This window comes from Oncorhynchus keta, chromosome 14, assembly GCF_023373465.1.
Source record: "Oncorhynchus keta strain PuntledgeMale-10-30-2019 chromosome 14, Oket_V2, whole genome shotgun sequence".
NCBI lineage: Eukaryota > Metazoa > Chordata > Actinopteri > Salmoniformes > Salmonidae > Oncorhynchus > Oncorhynchus keta.
This window is the reverse complement of record NC_068434.1, coordinates 25,283,714-25,303,486: the sequence shown is the minus strand read 5'-3', so window position 1 is coordinate 25,303,486 and position 19,773 is coordinate 25,283,714. Positions and strand designations below refer to the sequence as shown.

Genomic DNA, 19,773 nt, shown 5'->3' with positions numbered 1-19,773 from the left:
AAGCGCCATTTCCGACTACTCGTGTTTCTTCCGAACTCGCTCGTTCCTGATTTGCATCTCGGTGTAAAATATATTTGCATGATTGCGCACATACAATAATAATGATACACAAGTATAAATATGCGATTCGAGTTGCTACATTGTTGCCAACAATGGCAGTCAGAGTGAGACAGCTGTGGAGAATTCGGCTACAAACACTTATGCTTTTCACTGCATTTCTGTGCGACTTTAAACTCGTCGAATCCTGTGTTGGCGATGAAGTCGGTGACTTGCTACTCTGCAGGTCCTGTGGACATGAATTGGCTTTTGAGAAAGATGCCAACTTTATCCACAGCCGACTTGCGCTCTCTTATAGAAATGATACGGTTGTTGGAGAAAGAAGAGTGCCCGTCCAGCGGTTCGAAAACCCACAGGGCTACCAGTTTGAAGTCATGACTTTCAGAAAGGCAGACGTTGTCAAGCACTGGCCTGCGGACAAACATTTCACCTGGTATCCTGGATATGCCTGGACAGTGGCTACATGTCCGCGATGTAACGCACACCTTGGTGGGTCGGGAATTATATATTTTGATTGCGTGTCTCATCCATTAACCAAACGTGTCTGGCAAGTGGGTCTATTCTAACCTCAGGCAACAATTGCAAAATCAAATGACTCTACCTTATGCTGTTTTGTAATAATGTAATCCCCCCCACAGGTTGGGCTTTTCAACCAATTGAATGGCCAAAGACTTTAACCAAAGGGGAATTTGAGGAATCGGAGGAGACATTTGTGGCCTTGGTCACTAATCGATTGTTACAAGAAAATTTTGCATCAACACTACTGACTCCGAAATCATTCAGAAGTTGACATCTGCTGCATTCAAAGCTACAAATTATACCTGGCTGTAAAAAACTTTTTTTGCATTTCATAATAAATAAATAAAAAGCAATAATACAGCATGTGGTATTTCCTGTGATTGTGTATTACAAAGTAAGCACTTTTGAGATCGATACTGTTACTGACAGTTTAACATACCAGTCCAAAACTGCCAGCATACCACAATTCTAGATGTAACAGCCAGACAGACATCTATCGTGTAGCTTCTGGCTCTAGATAACTAATTTAACTACGGTTGGTTAGATGAAACATTTGTGTACACATTAAGTTTTATTGTAACAAAGAAACTTGTACACTAAGTTTAAAACATTTTTTTCCCCAGCAGAAATTAAAATGGTGATTAGATGCAAATTCCATGAGATAACAAGGTCATTTTCCATGAAGCAGTGGGGGCCCAAATTTACAAGCATTTTTTTAAACGTTTTGTTTGGTTTATTAAAAATGTAATTTCAAATCTCACGGATGTCTGTAAAACAATACAAATGAAAAAAAATAAAATACATAGTAATGGCCCCAAAATTCCCACCCTCCCCAACACCCTAAGACGTCTGTCTCTCTGCCCTACCCCAGCATAGACCACAAACATTGCAAAAACTGATAGGAATGAGCTAGTACTTTATCTGCTGACTTAACCACACAGGGGGATTTTTTTGGGGGGGGGATCTACTCAACTGAACAAAAGTATAAAAACTGGAGGGGTCCACTAGTGCCAAGTCAATGCACCATGGCTTTTGTTAATTTAAATTGCACAACCGTTAACAGGAAGAACAATTTATAAAAATTGCCATTCATTTAACTACAAGATGGCATGCTTATTCTAGTAGTTCCCCCCCCTAGATTAATGTGGGAATTATTGTGGTTTGACAATTCAAAGGCAAGAATTTTGACATTGGTTTTAGAGGAGAAAAAATGAAACATGGCACAGACAGGAGAGGCTTCAGAATGAGGAAATGAAGCACAAAATAAAAGTAAAAAAAATCTCTCCTAAATATGGGTGGATAACCAAATGGGGGGGGGGATAGCAAAGGGTATTGGTAGATTATTTAACTTTCCAGTTTAGTCATCTTCTCCATCATCCTAAACAAAAGGAAAGAAAAATCAATACTGTGCAAACAAATTTTGCTATTGAATATAGTGAATTGAGCTAATTAATTATTTAGGGCATACCTCCCCATCATCTCCGTCATCCTCCTCTTCATCCTCCTCCCCATCATCTTCATCACCCTCCTCATCAATGTCCTCAAGGCCTTCCTCATCGTCATCATCATCTTCACCTTCACCCTCTTCATCATCCATGTCAGGAACCTGCCAATCAAATTAGCCAACCTTTTAACTATACATCCTTTGTCTACATAGCAGACTTAAATCTCCTGGGTGACATTTACAGACAATAGATAAGACGTTTAATAGTCACATGTACAGGGTTGCTGTTGTAATTACAGGGTACAGTGGCAATCTTAAACCCAGAGCTCCAACAACACAGGTCAAAGTGAAATAAAAACAAAAAAAAAACACATTAACACTAACAATACTAAACAATCAAAATGACACATCCAAAGAATTAACAATACAGTAGGCATAGAAGTCCCATTCAAAGTAAAGAGAACATTGATAAGAGGGAGAAGGTGTTAGGCCGTGGAGACCACTCACCAGGTAGTACTGCAGGGGGTTTGGCCAGATGTCATCCTTGATAACCTCTCCCAGCTCATCTGCCCCAGCATCTGAGTGATCAGTGAACCAGGTGAAGAAGCTCTCTGGCTCTTCATGTTGCCTCTTCTTGCCGGTTTTGTTCTGTGTCTGGCTGGAGCGCTTTGTCAGGTCCTTCAGAGACAACATCACAGGAATTACAAACCAGCTTGATTTTGTTTGTTTTAAAGCAACGAGTTTGATTGCATAGCAAAACAAATTAAATACTGACCACAACTACCTGGCATGAAAACCAAAAGGCTCCGATCACTAAGGTACATACAACATTCAGGTAGTGTTTTGCCATTGAACAGACTTTTTAAAGAAAGTGACGCACTGGTTTCTGCCAAATGCCATGCATTAATAGACTGCAGTATTACCAAACATTTGAAAATACTAACGTGAAATACCTTTCCTGATTTCCATTTGATTTCTGTCGACTTTGAGGATGGGTCTCCACTCTCGTTCAGATGGAACTCTTTGGAAAGGACTTTGTTTTCAAAGTATGGATTTTCATCGTAATACTGGAACACATCAATTTAATTGAGTACATTTTAAGGTACGCTATAAAGTCCAGACATTAATGCAATATCCTGTGAATGCTATATGATGGCAATCATTATCACTTACAAAATCTATTCTGTAGCCCGATTTGATATCTTCAAACTCTGTAACCTCCACCCTGGTCAGATAGTGAAGTGCCTCCTCATCTTCCTCCCCAAGAAGAGCAGAAACTGCAGGGACAAACAAGAAAACAAAGTCAGAATCTGAATATTCTAGGTTCCAGTGGTAAAATCCTGTGAGAGCCCAAAGGGATGTGCTGAAGCTCACCTTGTGGATGGTTGACGAATGTGGTGACCCAGAAGTTGGGGATTTTAGCAATCAGTTCTGATCTCTTCTGAAAGAACGGCTGACGGAGTTTATTGTATTTCTGTTCTACTTTCAATATCTCCTCACTTGCTTGCTCATTCAGTCTGGAGAAAAGAGATTGCACATCAAGCACCATCATCACAGTTAAACGCTTTCGTTTTTCTGATACATAAACATTTTAACTTAACTTGACTGGCTTACCTGTCAATTTCGTTTTGAACTTCGTCGATGTGTTCAATAGCTTCCTGTTGCTCTTTTTCTATTAGGGAAAAAAATGCAATAATGTCAGAAAATATTTGAGACGATCGGTACAGTACATTGGTGTTCAATAGACGTCAAAATTAAAGAGTATATACCAACTTCCTGCGCATTACCAACAAAGAATTAAAGATGCATCTTAAATGTAGCAAACAAAGTTACGAGCTAATGGTTTTGAAATTGACCCTCAACAAGCTGCTGCTCTCAGGACCATTGATGGAAAATCATTGCAAAAGTTGCCTGAGCTCACTAACGATTTGCAATCTGAAAAGGGGTGAACATTTTGCGGAAATATGATATAAATCTTAACCAACAAGTTAATTGCAATGCATGAGTTTTAGCAGCACCTTTTTGTAACTAGCGATTTTATAGCAGCTTGCAAACGGCGTTTCCTGCTGGCTACAGTGAGGATGGCCGCGTGGTTTAAATGTGGGACCCCGTACACTACACTATCTGCCTCCTTCCCCAACACTGTTTAATAGCTAGGTAAGTACGCATTGTATCAAGACTATGACCAAGTTAGACAAATAAACCCTCCATTGCTACATCCGTTAAACTCTTCCAATGGGCTACTTCTCGAAAACTGTGGTTCACTATATGGTAGCTAACTACCGTTAGCCATGTTGCCAATTTCACATTCGCAAAGTGGCTAGCTTCATCATGGCGGATATGCACAACAACAAAGTAACACTAGGCCACCGTTATTTCATTCAACATAGAAAACACATTCATCCTCAATCAACTGCACAAATACACAGTCTATTATAAACAAATGTTTTGCAATTGTATTTATAGTAGCAACGACTAGACTTGAGAACGAAAATACTTAACAGGACATTCGTTGATTAGACAATTAGTTAGCCAGTTAAGAAATTTCTGCTAGCTAGGTAACATGGCCTCCATCACCGGTCTAACGTAGTAGCGTTAACAGCTAGAGACAGAACTAACTACGCACTCAAGACAGACAATACTGACTGCACCCAAAACCGTCCAGATTCATAGTTAAAAGCCCACAGACGACAAATTACGGTTTGTGAACTATTTTACTTTAAAGTAGTAGATTCTGGTAGAACTAATAAAGGAAGTGAAAATGGCGGTGAACTGGAGGCCGCCATTCCTTACCGGAGGTCTCGTCCGCTCCGTCATGGTTTGAGTTCAGCTCCTTTTTACTCACTTTTGCCGCTGGTGCCGACATTTTTTTCGCAAGCTGTGAATAACAGACTTCGGGAAAGAATACTGAATTTGATTTTGTATTCTCCCCGAACAGGAGATTAGTATTTCTAAGTACGATGTCGGTGTGCTATAACAACGTGTGCAGCGCTCCTCCACACAATATAATGCGAGGAAGTCAAGCACATTTAGACACTCCACCAAGAAGCTCTAGCCCGCTCACGCGCTCCCTTTCATTACGAACGAGCCTCAGCAAATGGAACCGATTGGGCTCCGCCTCTCGAGAACAAGTCTGCATGCTGGGTTCTAGTGTTGCTTTCTCATAGGTGAGATTAACTTCGAAAAGGCGGGATTTGACATCAACAACGTCTTTGTAAAATGTTGAATGAATTTACATAATCACCTACATTAAAATTATCACAGCTAACAGTTTCACTTTTAAATAGGTCTATTTATTTTGTCGTCGCATTTGCACTTCTACCGTACTGCAAAGGGAAATGTATTTGTTTCAGGTTATGTGGACATATAGTTTAAAAACAACGTATATAACCCCTGCAAAATTCTTGGTGTCATTGGTAATGCGTTTTTTTTTAAAAATAGGCCTAAAAGGAAAATATAAAATAGTTTACATCACTGCATCATTGTGTCATTACCACCACGACAAGCGAATTACATGATTGTAACGTTTGTGTACTTGGTTACCATGGATATGAATAGCGACAGTGGAGAACATGGATGTCATGGAGGGAGACTCACATTACGAAATAGGATATAATTTAATCAAATTATGTTACATTTTTTAAAATTATGTTTTAATTTATGTGTAGATAGGATACATTGTATGCTAGCAGTTCAACTGGAGTTAGCATGCTAGAATCCCAGCTATTTATAACCAAATACTGTACAAATGTAATTTGTACAGTGTACAATGTAATTCCCACCACAGGTCATTACCACCACATAATGAACTGTGATGGTAAGGACAGAATGTGATGGTAATGGCAAAATGTATTAGTTCATACATTTTTACTTATATTAAGACCTGAAAAGACACCCAAACTACACATATGATCATGGTTAAATTGAAATTGAATACTTCTTTGCTAAATAAGACCATTACATTTTGTATTATGTTAGGTTGATTGAGGGATTTTGATGTCTATTTATGTGACTTACTATGGTTACTGACTTTAATTGTATAATGTTATTTATTTTTTTATTTATTTTTTCTATTAGCCGAAATATGCAAAAGTATGTGGACACCCCATCAAATTAGTGGATTCGGCTATTTTTATATAAGATGCTTCCTAAATCAACCAAGGAGAGGACAAGGACATACACTATATATGCAAAAGTATGTGGACACCCCTTCAAATGACTGTTATTATGAAGTGGAAACATCTAGGAGCAACAATGGCTCAGTTGCCATGTGATAGACCACACAAGCTCACAGAATGGGACCACTGAATGCTGAAGCGCGCAAAAATCGTGTCTTCGGTTGCGATACTCACTACCAAGTTCCAAACTGCCCCTGGAAGCAAGATCAGCACAATAACTGTTCGTCAGAAGCTTCATAAAATGGGTTTCCATGACAGAACAGCCGCACACAAGCATAAGATCACCATTCGCAATGCCAAGTGTCTGCTGGAGTAGCGTAAAGCTAGCTGCCATTGGACTCTGAAGCGTTCTCTGGAGTGATGAATCACGCTTCATCATCTGGCAGTCCGACGGGCGAATCTGAGTTTGGCGGATGCCATGAGAACGCTGCCTGCCCAAATGCATAGAGCCAACTGTAAAGTTTGATGTAGGAGGAATAATGGTCTGGCGCTGTTTTTCATGATTCAGGCTAGGCCCCTTAGTTCCAGTGAAGGGAAACCTTAACGTTACAGGACACAATGAAATACAGAAATGGTTTGTCGAGATCGGGGTGGAAGAACTTGACTGACCTGCAAAGAACCCTGACATCAACCCCTTTGAACACCTTTGGGATGAATTGGACCGCAGACTGCGAGCCAGGCATAATCGCCAACATCAATACCCAACCTCTCTAATGCTCTTGTGGCTGAATGGAGGAAAGTCCATGCAGCAATGTTCCAACATCTAGTGGAAAGCCTTACAAGAATAAGGGAGGCTGTTATAACAGTAAAGGGGTGACCAACTCCATTTTAATGCCCATGATTTTGGAATTAAATGTTTGAAGAGCAGGTGTCCACATACTTTGGGTCATGTAGTGTATATTAACAAAATCAAACAAGATCCTTTAAGATACCAGGATTATCTTTTAAGAAACAAAAAGAAAGATACCTCAAGAGAAAATAAAGTGGTAAACTGAAATCCATCTCACAACTTTTGAGAAAAAGTTGAGAAAAAAGAAAAAAAAGGAGGCCATAGAAAATAAACCAAAGAATCAGATGATCAACTATCTAGAAAATAGTGGTTATGGAGTCATACCTGTCAAGGACCACATCACCACACTCACCCGAAGTCTGACATCTTCAGAATGATGACCTATATGCCCCTCAAATGACTCCACATCTATGTGATTGTTTTGGCCCATAGACCGTAATAATTCAATAATCAGAAGCAGACAAAGCACACCCTTCCACTTCCACCTGCACAGCACCACAGCCACCTCCTAGCTCAATACAGCCCATTGCAGACATACATGAGGGACTGATTTGAAAGTGGTGTGTTGTGAAATATGATGAAGACCCTTACCCGGGTATTATACAAGACGTTGATGCAGAGAGATGCGCTCTAGTCATGTTTCGTGGGAGCCAACTAATTATTTTGGCCAATGAGAGAGGACATTGTGTTGTACCAACCAGAGAGAATGTGATTGGGCTTGTCCCTGAGCATCATCCAGTGACAAAATGGCATATGATGCTTGATGGCACAGTCTGGGAGGAAATCTGCTCTCTTGTTCGCAAAAGAGTGCGTTAAGGGCAAAACCTAATCTTGAGTAAGCACACACCTGTCTCATGAGTCTGAATCAATAGGCAGCAGCCAGTGAACAATACTTTGTTTAAGGTCAACCAGTGTTTCCAAACTTTACATGTATTTCTGCTTAATACATTGAATCCCCAAATGGTCTAAAAAATACTTAAGTTATTGAGGCATGTATCTTTGTTTTTTGAGGTTCTGAATGGTGTGCTCTACAGTTGAAGTTAAAAGTTTACATACACCTTAGCCAAATACATTTAATCTCAGTTTTTCACAATTCCTGACATTTCATCCTGGTAAAAAGTCCCTGTCTTAGGTCAGTTAGGATCACCACTTTATTTTAAGAATGTGAAATGTCAGAATAATAGTAGAGAGAATGATTTATTTCTGCTGTTATTTCTTTCAGCACATTCCCAGTGGGTCAGAAGTTTACATACACTCAATTAGCATTTGGTAGCATTGTTTTAACTTGGGTCAACCATTTCGGGTAGCCTCAGGTTTGTAGGCCTCCTTGCTCACACACGCTTTTTCAGTTCCGCCCACATATTTTCTATATGATTGAGGTCAGGGCTTTCCAATACCTTGACTTTGTTGTCATTAAGATCCATTTGCGACCAAGCTTTAACTTCCTGACTGATGTCTTCAGATGTTGCTTCAATATATCCACATAATGTTCCTGCCTCATGATGCCATCTATTTTGTGAAGTCTACTAGTACCTCCTGCAGCAAAGCACCCACACAACAAGATGCTGCCATCCCCATGCTTTACGGTTGGGATGGTGTTCTTCGGCTTGCAAGCGTCACCCTTTTTCTTCCCGACATAACAATGGTCATTTTGGCCAAACAATTTTATTTTTGTTTCATCAAACCAGAGGACATTTACGACAATGCTAAGTCATTACCATCACGGTACATATTCCTGAGGAAAAGTTGTGTTAAATTACAATTGACATTGATGATTTTCCCATGTGAACCTTAATTTCTAAAATAATGTAAAATATTGATATTTTGATGTGGTAAATACATGTTTCTGAGTATCATCAATGCATATACAGACATTTAGACATGATGAATACATATAATTAAGAAAACTTCAAAATAGTAAAAAAAAACATGATCTAAAAAAAAGTGAAATGTTATATTAATAATTTCTGTCATTTTCTTTTAAACTAAAATAGCAAATCTTATGACGTGGTGGTGGTGACATTTTCCCTCTGGTATTTGGGGTAACCAATAAAAATCGTTATATTCTTAAATAGAATGGTCTCAGCCACTATTCGATCTTGTTCCAGACAGAGTGAAGAAAATATTCAGATAGATAAAAAGCAGTTAAAGAGGTTTTATTTTCAATAACATTTAACATCCAAAAGTGGCCGTATTTGCAAAATCAACCATATAGTCACCTGATTTGATGGTCCATTAAAAAAAAAATTTGGGTCCCCGGCTGCCTTGCCAAAGTTTATCTGAACATCATAATTCATTGCTCGTTCTGTCACCCAGTGCTCATCAATCTTATCCCACACTTCTCCTAGCATAGTGTAAAAATGATAACATAAAGCTATTTTATAAGTGCACATATTTTTACAATTATTATACTGCAAGCATCCCATTTAAAACTGGACTTAAAGACATGTCCTTCTGCATAAAGAGCTGACTCCCAGGAGCGTTTGATGTATGTCCCAGGCGTTCCCCCATGCTGGAATGGGTTTAGAAAGGCTCTAGCTGGATGCTCTCTGCCTGTCCTGTGGAGATCGTCTCTGTGTTTGTCTTTGGTTGGTGACAGAGAGGAACATGTGGTTCTGCGCTGGCCAATGCTGAGCCTGGACAGGGACATCAGCACTCACAGACTAACAGCAGTGTTGGCACAGCAGAGGGATCCCTGCCACCCCTGCAGGAAGCCTACACAGGAAAAACACAGTGAGAGAGAGAGAGAGAGAGAGAGAGAGAGAGAGAGAGAGAGGGAGGGGTGAGAGAGTGATTAGTAACAGAAAGAAGAGGAGAACAGGATGCAGTGGAAAAGGGATTTTGCAGAGCAGTCAGCAGAGAGGCGAAAACAAACACAAGGAAAGACTGCTGTGTGACCAGATTCACAAGATGTAAAGCAGCTTCAGGAGGAACCCTGCCTGCTTGTTTGCCACTGATGCTCTGCATCAACAACAGCAGAGGACTTGTTGTATTTTCAAGGATAGTGAAGGTGGAAAGGTGCAATGTGAGAAGCCCTCCTGTGGCCAAGAGGATGACAAATTAGCCCTTATTCAGCAAGGAGAGACAGGAGTGCTCCGAGGTTTGTGAAGTGCATGGTCATACTACTGTTTTCACCTGGTTTAGGCATGTTTGTATTATTATTATTAGACCTTTTTTTCAGATTGGACACTGGCAGAGCTGAGACTTACACAGATGCCTCTTGTTTTTCAGTTTCTCATTCACCACTATTTTATGAGTCAGACATACTATCAGAGTATTTATTCATAAACATGGAGCAGGTTTTGTTCAGGTGTACTGTACTGGACTGGGTGTGTTTCCGCATCATTGTGTTAGTGTTATTATCACTTTCCAGGATCTGGAGATGCTGTCTACAGCTCAGCAGATGCTGCAGGACAGCCGTTCCAAGATCGAGCTGATCCGAATGCAGATTATCAAAGTCACCCAGACTGGTGTTGGGGATGGGAGCAGCAACCATGACAGCACCAATCATGGAGGTCAGAGCTTTATGGTACAGTTTAGTTAGGTGATCATGGTTACAATATACAGTTAACTCAATCCACATCTTTGCACAGAACTGAAAATGCTATCAGGATTGAACTGCCATCCGATAGGTTACTGTCTTGTATCTTACTATAATTTGTTAGGTACAGTGCATTCGAAAAGTATTCAGACCCCTTTACTATTCCCACATTTTGATACGTTACAGCCTTATTCTAAAATTGATTAAATAAAAAAATGTATTCATCAATCTACACACAATATCCCATAATGACTAAGTGAAAACAGGTTTTTGTGCAAATTATTGTGCAAATTATTAAAAATAAAAAACAGAAATACCTTATTTACATAAGTATTCAGACCCTTTGCTATGAGACTCGAAATTGAGCTCAGGTGCATCCAGTTTCCATTGATCAACCTTGAGATGTTTCTACAACTTGATTGGAGTCCACCTGTGGTAAATTAAATTGATTGGACATGATTTGGAAAGACACATATCTGTCTATACATGGTCCCACAGTTGACAGTGCATGTCAGAGCCAAAACCAAGCCATGAGGTCTAAAGGAATTGTGTCGAGGCACAGACCTGGGGAAGAGTACAGAACATTTTCCCCAAGAACATAGTGGCCTCCATCATTCTTAAGTGGAAGTAGTTTGGAACCACCAAGACTTCCTAGAGCTGGCCTCATGCTGTGGGAATGTTTTTTCAGCGGCAGGGTATGATAGACTAGTCAGGATCTAGGGAAAGATGAACAGAGAAAAGTACAGAGAGATCCTTGATGAAAACCTGCTTCAGGACCTCAGACTGGGGTGAAGGTTCACTCTCCAACAGGACAATGACCCCAAGCACACAGCCAAGACAATGAAGGAATGGCTTTGGGACAAGTTTCTCAATGTCCTTGAGTGGCCCAGCCAGAGCCCGTACTTGAACCTGATCGAACATCTCCGGAGAGACCTGAAAATAGCTGTGCCATGACGCCCCCCATCCAACCTGGCAGAGCTTGAGAGGACCTGCAGAGAAGAATGCGAGAAACTCCCCAAATACAGGTGTGCCAAGCCTGTAGCATCATACCCAAGAAGACACAAGGCTGTAATGCTGCCAAAGGTGCTTCAACAAAGTACTCAATAAAGGGTCTGAATACTTATTGTAAATGTAATATTTCAGTGTTTTATTTTTGATTAATTTGCAATAATTTCTAAAAGCCTGTTTTCTGCTCTGTGTAGATTGATGAGGAAAAAAACAACAATTTAATCAATTTTAGAATAATGCTGTAACATAAGAAAATGTGGAAAAAGCGAAGATGTCTGAATGCTTTCCGCTGCTCAGTGTTTGTTTTGCTTGCTATTTTATATGCTGGTAGGATTATGAAAAATGTAAGATCACTGAAAATGACAAATGTATTACCTATGTGAGGATATATCATAATGCTTTCTCTATGCATTCTAAGTCTGAACCTGGCCTGTTTTCTCATGCATCTTTGATCCAGAAGGAAGTACCCCAGTGGGTGTAAATCCCCTGGACATCCATGTGTTTGAGTTAAATCACTATGTCCAGAGAGAGACAGAGGTGGTGAAGGTGGCCAGGGATGTGGTGAAGCAGCTTGAGGAGCTGCCATCCCAGGACCAATTGGCCCTGGCTGAGGTGGGCTAGCTAGAATGTATCTATAAACTATTTTTATTGTTTTACAATTCTATTTGAAAACATTCTAAAAAACAACCTACAAAATTAGTATAATTTCAGAGGGACTAATGAATATTTTGTACAATTAGTTAGTTTGAGAGTGGAAAGAGTCTTGGTTGGAACATTTGTTTTTGTGCCTATGCTATGCATGTATGGGAAAATGCATAAATCTCTCTACCAGGCCCGGTCCCGTGTGCAAGACTCTTCTCAGAAGCTAGATCTTCTGCGACTTTCTCTGGAGCACCGCCTGGGGGAGTCATCTCAGGAGGCTCTCCGGGAGCCTGTCACCAAGCAGGGGCTCCCTACAGTATCCCCACCCCCTGAGAGACAACAGCAAAATTGCTTACTTTGCTCCTTCCCCTCCTCCACCTCCTCATCCTTTCTCAAGCCTGCCTCCCTAACAGGTAACTACTCTCTTCAAACCGTACAGGTATTTTATGTCTGTTTATGGATCTGATGTAAAAGCAGAATGATAATGTTTATTTTAAGGCCTGTTCTCCTGATACATGTAATATTTTGCAGGCACACTTGAGGTCATGCTTCTGGGATGTGAGGACTTGCTGAAATCACTGCCAGGACGAGGCCAAATAACCAGTGGATCTTCTTCTCCGGAGAGCCCACCAGATTTCAATGTCAACAGCCAACCTGATCACACAGAAAACCTCTCCTGTAAGTCCCCATATAAAGGACCTTGCCCTACACAGCTCTTTAGTGTTAGATTCAACATCCACTATCTCCTCTTCTGCAGGGGAGTGTACTGCGTCTGTATGGTATTAGGGTTAGTGCCCAGAGGGCCAGTGACTTTGTGTTGAAGCTATGGTTGTTGCATTTGAATATCCCAAGTACTGCACCTGTAGAACCATCTCTCCTAAATGTTGTTGTAGTCATGGAAGTACAGTATAGGACAGTAATATCAGACTTTCTGTCTGGCAGTGGAGATAAGTGCAGTGTTGAAACTGGATAACAGAGTGGTGGGTCGTACCCACTGGAGACCTTTGAGCAAGCAGGCCTGGAGACAAAGCTTCAGCATCCAACTGGAGCGGGTAAGTAGTGGCAATGAAGTGGGAAATTGATACAACCAGTTGAAGTGGGAAAGGTGACTGGTTGAGGCATAGTTCTTTTAACTGAACACCAGGAGGAACCATTGTACTTCACATAACTGGTTGTATGGGAACTCTATGGAATTGTTGTACATAGTCTGATAGTGTCTGTATTGGCAAAATACCATATAGTTTATCAGTTGGGAGATTGCATCTTTGTGCCCCCACAGTCTCGGGAGCTGGAGATTGGGATCTACTGGCAAGACTGGAGGGTGATGTGTGCAGTCAAGTACCTGCGCCTGGAAGAGTTCCTGGACAACCAACGACATACCCTGTGTTTGTGCCTAGAGCCCCAGGGAACACTCTTCACTGAGGTCTGATTCCTTTATATTTCTGAATGTGAGATGGCTTTGCCAGAGTTCGGTCTATATGTAACAAGCTACTTGTTTTTCTGTTGGCTTTGCAGATGACGTTTGTCAACCCTGTGATTGAGCGCCAACCCAAACTAAGGCGTCAGAGGTGCATTTTCACAAAAGAGAAAGGTACTGTATGTAACCTGGCTGTGGTCACAGATCAAATAGACCTACTCATGTTACTGTTGATGATAAGTGTTGATGGCTTTTCCTGTCCTTCCACTCAGGGAAGAACTTCCTTCGTGCTGCCCAGATGAACATGAATTTTGCCACATGGGGTCATCTGATGATGAGTGTCCTGCCTCAATGTTCCTTTACCACTTTGAGTCCGTCTACTTCCTCTGATGTTGTGGTCAACCCCTCACCTTCTACCAATAAGGCCACTCGGTCAACCCCCCTACTGCCAGGGTGAGAAATTACACATAGCTGCCCATGGAAACAGTAGAAATAGTCAAATAAGTATTTTGTGCATTGAATTTATAAGAATATTTGGTTATGGGAATATATGTAATATCTTTATCATTGCATGATTTCCCTGAATAAATGACCATCACTGTGTTTCTCTATATCTGCAGTGAAGTGCCGGTGATTAGTCTTCACATAAGTGAGGAGCATTTAGCATTTAAAACGTTTAGCGTTGACCAAGGAAGAAACATCCCCAACACGGTGTCAACAGCACATAAAACACCACCTATGCCTACTCTGACAGAAAAAGAGGTGAACATCCATACCAGCTCCACTAAACATAAAATGGTGGTTCCAGTCTATTGTCATCTTGTTCAAGTAAAGTGCATAAAGTGCATTGGTAGACTTACTATTTGAATAAATGACTGGCCTTGATTGCTTCATGATTCTACCTTCGTAGCATATCCGTCTGTCTCTTTTCAGTCCTCCATTGAAAACTACACAGAGAGAACAAGGATGCAGATGGAAGACTTCAAATGTATCTCTGTCCTGGGAAGAGGACACTTTGGAAAGGTCCAGACTTTTTTGCCAACACGACATTATATTACAGCACTATATGATTTTGCACAGCCCACTGCCTCATGTACGCCAATGTTCACCCTATCCAGGTACTTCTAGCTGAGTTGAAGAAGACAGGAAAACTCTATGCCATTAAAGCCTTGAAGAAGAGGGATATTGTAACCCGTGATGAAGTGGACAGGTTAATGTTCTTTATTGGGACATATACTATACAATGAATAGCCTTGCTCACCTTACACAAATACATTAGTGATATACCACAGATAATAACTTATTTACAGTAAGAAATGCCCTTTCTGATGCCTTCACAGTCTTATGTGTGAGAGGAGGATCTTCGAGATGATCAACGCATCGAGGCACCCTTTCCTGGTCAACCTGCACGGCTGTTTCCAGACCAGTGAGCATGTTTGTTTTGTCATGGAGTACTCACCAGGAGGAGACCTCATGATTCACATCCATAATAACGTCTTCTCTGAGTTGCAGACCAGGTGAGTTTTACCTGACAAGCACACACACATACACACACACACACACACACACACACACACACACACACACACACACACACACACACACACACACACACACACACACACACACACACACACACACACACACACACACACACACACACACACACATGCACGTGCCATTAAAAAAACATTTGGACAGTGCAAATGTGTATTTTCGTTGTGTTACAGGTTCTACTCAGCCTGTGTTTTGCTGGGTCTAGAGTTCCTGCATCTGAATAAGATAGTTTATCGGTGAGTCGTGCCTATGAGTCATATTAACTAGCACTTAATACAGCTCTGGCTACATCTTATTTCATTTGCATGTGTTTTTCATAGAGATTTGAAGTTAGACAACTTGCTGATGGATGCAGACGGATTTGTTAAAATCACAGACTTTGGACTTTGTAAAGAAGGTAAAATGATGGTTTATTATATCTTACGACAGGGTTTGTGGTTATGTGTGGAAATTACATTTGACAAATTGTATGTGTGTGAGCATTTAGTTAAATGCTGCTCCATCTGTTGTTGTACTGGCAGGGATGGGGCATGGTGACCGGACATCAACATTCTGTGGAACCCCAGAGTTCCTGGCGCCTGAGGTGCTTACTGATGATAACTACACACGAGCTGTGGACTGGTGGGGCATGGGCGTCCTTATCTTTGAGATGCTTGTGGGAGAAGTAAGTCATCAACAGACCAGAAACACACTCCATAAAACACAGTCATAGATTTTTGTAAACAACAACAACAAAAACAGTCACAAATCAATAATAACAGTACAAATACACAGAAATGTAAAGCTTTATAGTTTCAATGACTGGTGGTCATATATCAGACTAAAGGCTTCCCCCTCTCCATCTTGTGCCAGTCTCCATTCCCAGGAGAAGATGAAGAGGAGGTGTTTGACAGCATAGTTAATGATGATGTTCAGTATCCTGGATGCCTCTCTCCAGACTCCATCTCCATCATTCAAAAGGTAACAACTTCCCCTTTCTCTGCTCATTCTGTCTCTCATATTTTTATATATTCGGAAACCGTTCAGAAATAGTTTTGTTATGAAAATATCCGTGTTTGAACCCTCCTCCTGTCTGTGAATGCTGATCCCTAATCAAACCCCTCCTCCCTGCAGCTTCTTAAGAGGAATCCAGAGAAAAGGCTGGGAGCCGGAGAAGGGGACGCAAATGAAGTCAAGGAAGAGAAATTCTTCAAGGTAATTTAGTTCAAATAAAATCATTTTCAATCAATGCTTTTAGATATACTGTAAATACCTCAACCTTATCTTTGAGATGCTTGTAGGAAAATAACTTATATTTTGCAATTTAACCCATATGCACTGTATCTATTTGACAAACAGACTATAGACTGGGATGCACTGCTAGCTAAAAAAGTGAAACCTCCGTTCCTGCCAAAAATTAAGGAGTCTGTGGATGTCAGTAACTTTGACAGCGAGTTCACGAGTCTCCAGCCGATCCTGTCACCTCCTCCCGTGTCCTGCAGCCTCTCCCCTGAGCAGCAGGAGGCCTTCGCAGATTTTGACTTCTCAGCCCTGCATGGATGAAGCAATCAGAGACCAGGGTTGCATCCAGCTAATGAAATGGTTGCATGAACAGTTCCATAGCACAACCTTTTCATAACTGACAATAACTGAATGTAGCTCGCCCCAACGGTACATGTAGATGAGGCGGACTGTCCTCACTGCCATCAAAAGCCATCATCAACAAACTCAACCAAGCAGGATATGGGATATTCTGCAGGTGGAAAGTAATTTGAATGCAACCCTGGTATTTCTGTGCCATGAATTAGTCTGACGGCCAGGTGCTATGACTGTTTAATTGTTTATAGTACCCAGTGATATCCAAACATTAACACTAGTGTGTAATGCTCTGGATTTCACTCAAATACAATTGGCTGCCATCTACGAAACATAACAGATTTGATGAGCGGTCTAATGTGGACAGAATTTGAGCATGCTTTGTGGCCTTTGCTTATTTTGCTATTATCAGATAACTGTTCCCTTTAGAGAGGTACACGCTGCCATTTCTATGCATCACTGTGAGAGGCTTTGCCCACTGCCTTGACTGAGCAAATGAAAAAGGCTATTTATTCCTGTTACAATGTCTTTTCAAAATGTTGTTCTGTGTGAAGATGAAAAATTCCATGTTCTCATACCTGGGTCCAGTCATTCCCTACCAATGTGTGTTTTAACTACTAACTCCTACTAACATATCTACCTTCTACCTACCAGCCAATTTATTATTTTTAGTGTGACTAAAATGTGCATGGCACACTTGTTGTGAACTTAGTTTTATGTAGACATTTTCATGAGAGAAGCCATTAAATAAGGTAGCCATATTTATGAATAAACCAATATTGTGGGATTGAGCACTTAATGCAATAACGAGTGAGATTGTGAAGTGAGAGGCTGATAGTTGATTATGATAGAAATAGTATTTATTTTGCTATTAAAACGGTTCAATAGTTGCTGCTAAGAATTATGCATTACTGTATGAATGTATGTGGATTACCACAAAGAAATGTATATGAGACAAAATGAATGCATATTCATTGAAATCATTAGTGTTTTATTGTGTTGTCTATGTCAATAAATACAAAAATATGAATACATTATTTCCAATTAATGAAAGAGTGAAGTTTAATCAAAGAATACAGGTAAAAATTCTAACATTTCAGCATATTATAAAACAGAGTACTAAAGTTAATGCATAACATTTTTGATCAACACCTTTCAATATTACAGTACATCATTAGTTCAACATGGAAAATAGCATATTCAATGACTCACGATAAACTGTCACTCAGTTAAACAAAACAATACAAAATACCTAGGACCATGTATTACATAAATATCAAAACATTAGGCAACTTCAACTTTGCAAAAAATCTAAATTATGGGGGAAGCAGAATGGAAGGCCTACGCGGTGCCACGACCCTGGCTTAATAGCCTGGTATGGGCATGTTGTCTGTAGAGTGAGGTCAGACGTGATTGTGGCTCCCTCTGTAGTACACCTGCTCCCACACCACAGTTCGGCACATGCAGAAGAAGTCCCAAAGATTACAGAGAATGCCACGATCAAAGGGGTTCTCCTCGTCACTGTAGCTCTTCAGGTAGGTGATCCGGTGGCGGGACATGAACTCCCAGGTGGTGGAGTTGATGGAGATAAGATAGAGGTGGCAGCCCAGGAGCAGGACCACAACCAAAGACATCACACCTACAACACACAGCGCTGCCAGCAGAAACCCATTCACAATGAGCCACAGTTTCCAAGTGACAGAAGAATGGAAACCTGACCTGAAAGACAGAGTACATCAAATGATATTGACATCAATAATACAACAAGGGAACTATTGCGTATGTGGGACAAATAGTATTTAATCTACATCGTAATAATAATACCTCATAGCTACTTTCATCAGGTTAAATCACCCACACTCACCAAGCAATCTGCAATGCCCAGAATAGAGCAAGCAGCTGAACAGCCAGATAGATGATGAAACAGCGGTGGTTTCTCTCACCCACACAATTCTCTATCCACGGACAGTGATGGTCAAACCGTCGCACACAATGTTTGCAGGCCTGGCAGTGCTTAGCTCTCATGGGCTGCTGCTTGAGACAAAGAGGAGAGAACAAGGAGTCATACATACTAACATCAACATAGCACACCCCCAATATGTCATCTCATCTGTGATCCAAGATTGTAGTTATTAAGTTATTAATGATCTAACTGCAACTGGATGGTATTCTTCCTGCTGTCCTACCTGTAGCAGACAGTAGCCACACCGGCGCAGGCGAGGTACGGGGTTTTGAGGGATCATCTCCTCCAATTCTTCACCTGAGCCCTGGGCATACTCACACATTCAAAGACAAATATAATGTAACATCAGTATGGAATACATCTTATCCGAAGGGGTTTGGGGGAGGGTTGTTGGGGGTTAAGGCTCACCTTGATACTGTCAGAAAGAACAAAGCCCGGGTCCATCAGAGAGACAGTGAAATACAGTATCACTGACAGCAGGACTAGCAAGGAAAACACTACAGGCTGCATCAACTCTCCATTCTCCCTTTGTCTTCGGAGATCTTAACAGGCAAAATATAAACTTACTTAAACACCACATAAATCCAACACGTGGAAGGTTGTGTTGTTAAAATTACTATTGTATTCGCTGTGACTAAAATATATGGCTGAGAGCAACCACTTTATCTAGCCTGCAAGCTATCAAGAGTATTGTTTTCATAATGTGACAGTCTCCAGTCTGTGTTGCCTGGTAAGCTAACGTTAGCTAGCTAAATGGCTAATTAATATGGTTCGCCTCGAAGAGAAGCTAACTTACCGGTGTCATGTAAGAATAGTATCAGTGTAATAACCCATGTTAGGAGGACATGTGCGGTCCTAATTAGAAAACCAGATCGAAACACGTTTTTAAACATCGTTGCATGATTGAACGAACACTAGCTAGTTTTATTTGCGACTTCCTGTTTTGGTACTGCATGTCGTTTGTGTCAAACTTAGTACTGAAATCAATGGGGCGGAAAGGGTGTCAACTCTAAAATCGGAGTCGTTTTAATAAAATACCCTTATTGAACATCCAGCCACAAGGACACACACCTGAGGAGTCA

At 40.8% G+C, this 19,773-nt stretch overlaps 3 protein-coding genes across 10 annotated transcripts; 1 reads left to right on the top strand and 2 right to left on the bottom strand.

Annotated features, from left to right (window-relative positions):
• Window positions 1-941: 941 nt before the first annotated feature.
• LOC118393055 (protein SET-like) lies at window positions 942-5,119 on the bottom strand. Its single transcript, XM_035785292.2, has 8 exons — window positions 4,814-5,119; window positions 3,635-3,692; window positions 3,395-3,537; window positions 3,194-3,297; window positions 2,974-3,087; window positions 2,528-2,698; window positions 2,045-2,182; window positions 942-1,954 (listed from the first exon to the last, which is right to left on the bottom strand). Exons 1-8 carry the CDS (start codon window positions 4,884-4,886, stop codon window positions 1,934-1,936), a joined length of 822 nt encoding a protein of 273 aa, XP_035641185.1. The 5' UTR covers window positions 4,887-5,119; the 3' UTR covers window positions 942-1,933.
• On the top strand, window positions 3,705-17,765 carry LOC118393054 (serine/threonine-protein kinase N2-like). Of its 3 annotated transcripts, none has more exons than XM_035785290.2 (19): window positions 3,705-4,177; window positions 10,362-10,503; window positions 11,995-12,149; window positions 12,370-12,592; window positions 12,711-12,857; window positions 13,122-13,231; window positions 13,459-13,602; window positions 13,695-13,770; window positions 13,869-14,049; window positions 14,217-14,358; window positions 14,530-14,619; window positions 14,715-14,806; window positions 14,937-15,113; window positions 15,327-15,389; window positions 15,474-15,550; window positions 15,675-15,817; window positions 16,006-16,113; window positions 16,267-16,347; window positions 16,492-17,765. In XM_035785290.2, exons 2-19 carry the CDS (start codon window positions 10,371-10,373, stop codon window positions 16,693-16,695), a joined length of 2,346 nt encoding a protein of 781 aa, XP_035641183.2. In that variant the 5' UTR covers window positions 3,705-4,177; window positions 10,362-10,370; the 3' UTR covers window positions 16,696-17,765. The 3 variants fall into 3 exon arrangements, with proteins under 3 accessions (XP_035641183.2, XP_035641184.2, XP_035641182.2); XM_035785291.2 differs by lacking the exon at window positions 3,705-4,177 and adding an exon at window positions 9,731-10,088 and having other exon boundaries at window positions 11,998-12,149; XM_035785289.2 differs by lacking the exon at window positions 3,705-4,177 and adding an exon at window positions 9,731-10,088.
• On the bottom strand, window positions 17,703-19,669 carry LOC118393056 (palmitoyltransferase ZDHHC12-B-like). Of its 6 annotated transcripts, none has more exons than XM_035785295.2 (5): window positions 19,488-19,669; window positions 19,100-19,233; window positions 18,915-18,995; window positions 18,593-18,762; window positions 17,703-18,447 (listed from the first exon to the last, which is right to left on the bottom strand). In XM_035785295.2, the coding sequence occupies exons 1-5, from the start codon at window positions 19,582-19,584 to the stop codon at window positions 18,132-18,134; spliced, it is 798 nt and encodes a 265-aa protein (XP_035641188.1). In that variant the 5' UTR covers window positions 19,585-19,669; the 3' UTR covers window positions 17,703-18,131. The 6 variants fall into 6 exon arrangements, with proteins under 6 accessions (XP_035641188.1, XP_035641186.1, XP_035641190.1 ...); XM_035785293.2 differs by having other exon boundaries at window positions 18,915-19,004; window positions 19,488-19,668; XM_035785297.2 differs by having other exon boundaries at window positions 18,593-18,759; window positions 19,488-19,667.
• Window positions 19,670-19,773: the final 104 nt, after the last annotated feature.

Coding starts and splice junctions, on each gene's coding strand:
- LOC118393055 (XM_035785292.2), bottom strand. CDS start 4,886: ATGTCGGCACCAGCGGCAAAAGTGAGTAAAAAGGAGCTGAACTCAAAC. Junction 3,693..4,813: donor CGGAGCGGACGAGACCTCCG/GTAAGGAATGGC, acceptor TTTCCCTAATAG/AAAAAGAGCAACAGGAAGCT. Junction 2,699..2,973: donor TCAAATGGAAATCAGGAAAG/GTATTTCACGTT, acceptor TTGTCTCTGAAG/GACCTGACAAAGCGCTCCAG.
- LOC118393054 (XM_035785290.2), top strand. CDS start 10,371: ATGCTGTCTACAGCTCAGCAGATGCTGCAGGACAGCCGTTCCAAGATC. Junction 14,807..14,936: donor ACCCGTGATGAAGTGGACAG/GTTAATGTTCTT, acceptor ATGCCTTCACAG/TCTTATGTGTGAGAGGAGGA. Junction 16,348..16,491: donor AGGAAGAGAAATTCTTCAAG/GTAATTTAGTTC, acceptor TTTGACAAACAG/ACTATAGACTGGGATGCACT.
- LOC118393056 (XM_035785293.2), bottom strand. CDS start 19,584: ATGTTTAAAAACGTGTTTCGATCTGGTTTTCTAATTAGGACCGCACAT. Junction 19,234..19,487: donor ACTATTCTTACATGACACCG/GTAAGTTAGCTT, acceptor TTGCCTGTTAAG/ATCTCCGAAGACAAAGGGAG. Junction 18,448..18,592: donor TGGGCATTGCAGATTGCTTG/GTGAGTGTGGGT, acceptor TCTGTCTTTCAG/GTCAGGTTTCCATTCTTCTG.